At 54.2% G+C, this 3,487-nt stretch overlaps 1 protein-coding gene across 1 annotated transcript; it reads left to right on the forward strand.

Annotated features, from left to right (window-relative positions):
* Nucleotides 1-500: 500 nt before the first annotated feature.
* On the forward strand, nt 501-2,889 carry LOC131613674 (uncharacterized). Its single transcript, XM_058885323.1, has 2 exons — nt 501-607; nt 2,081-2,889. Exons 1-2 carry the CDS (start codon nt 598-600, stop codon nt 2,887-2,889), a joined length of 819 nt encoding a protein of 272 aa, XP_058741306.1. The 5' UTR covers nt 501-597.
* The last annotated feature ends 598 nt before the right edge of the window (nt 2,890-3,487 follow it).

Consider the following 3,487-nt stretch of genomic DNA (forward strand, 5'->3'; position numbering starts at 1 on the left):
TCGGAGGATTGGATATGAAGGAGCCCTGCGCGGAGCAGGGTCCTCGGCAAGGATGATGTCCGGGGGAGAATGAACGCCGAGCGCGGTGTTGGTGCCGAGCAAGGCGTGTCGGAAGGCCATGAACTATACATGGGCCTCTGAGGCTTATTGGGCCGAAAGCGGTGTTGGGCCTAGCCTTGGCCCAGTCCAGAACAGGAGCCCCCCAAGTCGGAGTTTTCCGGTTAAGAAACTGTGACTTTGCTTCTACGCTCGGACCCTCATTTCTCGTGGTTGCTCGGTGGATCGGTCCTCGTTACATATACGCGCTCGGAGGAAAGTCCAGTGGTGGGCGAAACGTCGCGCGTGGGAACCACGCGCTGACGTGGCATAGGCATTGATGGCCTAGGGTCTAGGAGGCGGCGCCTGTCAGGAGAGGTGACGCTTCGCCTTCCGAGCCTTTTTCCCTATAAAAGGGGGCGAATTCTCTCATAAGGGAATTTTCCTTTCTCTATTTATCTGCTCGGCTTCGATCAAGGGTTCCTCGGGGCATAATTTCCCAGCTCGTTCGTCATATCAAGATCGTTGCTTAGCGAAGGATTCTCCCCGGCCATCTACATCATGTCTGCAAGTAAGTTCGTTTAGCCTGTCGTTGCTTTACTATTTTTCATAGAACTTGTGTTTCGCTTTCGAGGTCTTCGCCATCGTCATCCTCCCCGGGTTATCCAAGCGATGCCCGGGGTCGGCGTGGGTTGGCAGGCCGTAGTACGTTGGCGTTAAGATAAGCTTTCCGATTGTCGTGTCATCTGTGAGTCCTCGGCTGACGAGCGTTGTTCCTCGATGGGGTTTGGCCGGGGGCTCCGCTGCTCCTGCTCTACCCTTTCGCTTGTCTTGCGGTGGAAGGGTGGATTTGATAGACTATCGAATTCACTTCTCCCTTCTGCGTGCAGGTGAATCAGATTCGAGCGCTTCCTCAAGAACTGGCTCGGACACCGACTCGACGACCAGTGATTCCGACAGCTCGACGGCAACTAGTTCCGACGTCGAAATTATTGAGGAAGAGGGCACTCCCTCGGCCGAAGGCGTTCACACGGGATCCCCTGGTTCGAATGCCGAGGGAGGGGTTTCCCCTATGCCGTTATTCAGTTATGAACATACCGTTGCGCCCGATTGGATAGCCGAGGAGGCTCTGTCTGTTGTTTCTCGGTATACCGCGTCTCTGGATGGGGCGTTTACAGAAATTGAGGTCCTGGGGGAAGGTGATCCGCCCAATTATCAAATAGGTTGCCCGTCTCCAGACGAACGCATATGTTCTCGGTTTGCCGGGGACGGATTTGCGATGTACGATTACGTGTTTAGGGAGCTCGGCTTCCGGTTACCCTTCTCTGATTTTCAGGTTTCAGTCATGGCGTTTCTATCTCTGGCACCGTCCCAAATTCATCCGAATGCCTTTGCCTTTATGCGGGCATTCGAGATTGTTTGTGATTATTTGGGTATAGGTGCGACGTCTGCGTTGTTCGGAAGGTGTTTTCGTGTTCAACGGCAGGCGTCAAACGGGCGGTACAGCTGGGTTTCGTTCAGGAACGCCGAGCGTAAACTCTTCGGAATGTATACTGACTCCGTGAAGGGTTTTAAGGATCGATACTTCGTTGTCCGCCCCCTAAGTCCAACGGCCTATTCTTCGGTGTCGGATATGGTGGCCGAGCGGGATGCCGAGGGGGAGATAGTAAGGGATGAACATGGGCAGGAAGTAAAGGAGTTCTGCACGACGTTTCCGTTTTTCTGGTGGAAGGGTCATTTTGCGTCTCCTCCGAAATACTACGCTTGGGAGGACGATGACTTGGATGATCAAGACCGGGAGTCGTACTCGGTCCTCTGCAAATATGTAGATAGCTTTACCCTGTCTCGTTGGGTGACGAGGAATGGAGATCCCATACTGAACGAGGACGGGGTGCCGATCACGGAGCAGCGGCCTATTAATACCAAGGCTTTGCTAGCTTGTCGGACTCCCGAGGAGACCTGGGCGTTGTTAGGTTGTGTCTATTCCCCTTGCTTTGTGATCTCTGTCCGGTATTTTGCTAACTCGTTTATTTTTTCTTTGCAGAGGCTATGCCGGAGAAGGAGGATAATATCCTGAAACAAGCATTGGATGCGAGGAAGAATCAGAAGAAGAGGAACCAGGGTACCGGAGCTGGAGAGAACTCAGGCTCGGCAGGCTCCCCTCACAAGATTCATGTCGACGAGAGGTTACCCAAGAGACCTCGTGCTTCCGAGGGGGGACGTCCGGATCAGTCGAACCTGGGTCCCGGGCGCGCCTTCGTGTTGCCTTCTTGCTACAAGGATGGAGGCTATTTTGAGAAGTTCCCCTTGGCTACCTCACCGGATGAAGCTCGTCGGATCAGTGATATGGATCCCCCGTCTCTTCAGAAACAGTTGGCGTGCGACAGTGCCGCCGTGGTGAGGGTCTTGGAGATGGCCCAAGTGTTGGCTAGTGGAGGTTCGGGCTCGACCGAGGCCCTGAAGGAGGCCGAGGCGGCTAAGAAGGTGGCCGAGGACAAGGTGAAGACCATGGAGGTCGAGCGCAAGGAGTTGAGGAAGAAGGTCGATGCGGCCCTGAAGCAGAAAGATGCGGAGGTCGCGGCTGAGAAGAAAAAGCTGGCTGACCTTCGACTCGAATGGGCTCCCTCGGCTGACGAGTCGCCGGATGTGGCAGCTCTGAAGTCCAGGGCTGAGTTTGCGGAGAAGATAGAAAGCCTGAAGATAAGCCTGGCCGACATGGCCGACGTCGGTTTCGAGCGTGCTCTTAACCAGCTGAGGCTTCTGAACCCTGGTTTGAAGGAGGATAATGTCGGGCTCTCTTCGAGGATCGTAGATGGCGTGTTGGTGCCTGAGTCCCCGGGGAGTGAAGAGTAGAAAGTGTAGTTCCGGGCCTGCGTGTCCGTTTTTCTCGGCCTGCGTGCCATTCTTTTTGTTGGGCTATGCCCGGATAATTTTTGGGGCCTGCGTGCCCGGTAATGATTGTAACCTTTGACATCGCCGGCCAAGTTGGTCGGCAATTTTAATGTCTTACAATTCTTCTTGCTTATATCTGTTTATTTTTACTTTCGGCGTTATCACTGTATGTTTGTTCTTTTCGATAACATTCCTGCCGTGCTTGTATGACGAGGTATTTCCTCTGAACTTAAAGTATTTTGCGGTTGTTCTAGGTGACCGATGACTTATGCTCGGACATGCCGGAGAGTCACCAGTATACTTGTGATATTATTCGTTTTGTGGGCTATGCTCGACCTAGATTGATTGCCCGGGCGTGTTGAGTACGGGCCGGGTGCGCAGAGCAGGTATGCGCTTTTAGCGAGCGCGAGACCGCGGTTGCGGCCAAGCGTTCGCGGCGTGAACGATCCCATCGCGAGCTGGGGTTCTGCCATGCAGGTACTTCCACGGGGGGTCTAGGTGTAGAATCCGCCGAGGGGTCGGTCCGTCTATCCGACGAGAGGAACCGATCGTTGCTGTC

Source organism: Vicia villosa, linkage group LG6 (assembly GCF_029867415.1).
Source record: "Vicia villosa cultivar HV-30 ecotype Madison, WI linkage group LG6, Vvil1.0, whole genome shotgun sequence".
Taxonomy (NCBI): domain Eukaryota; kingdom Viridiplantae; phylum Streptophyta; class Magnoliopsida; order Fabales; family Fabaceae; genus Vicia; species Vicia villosa.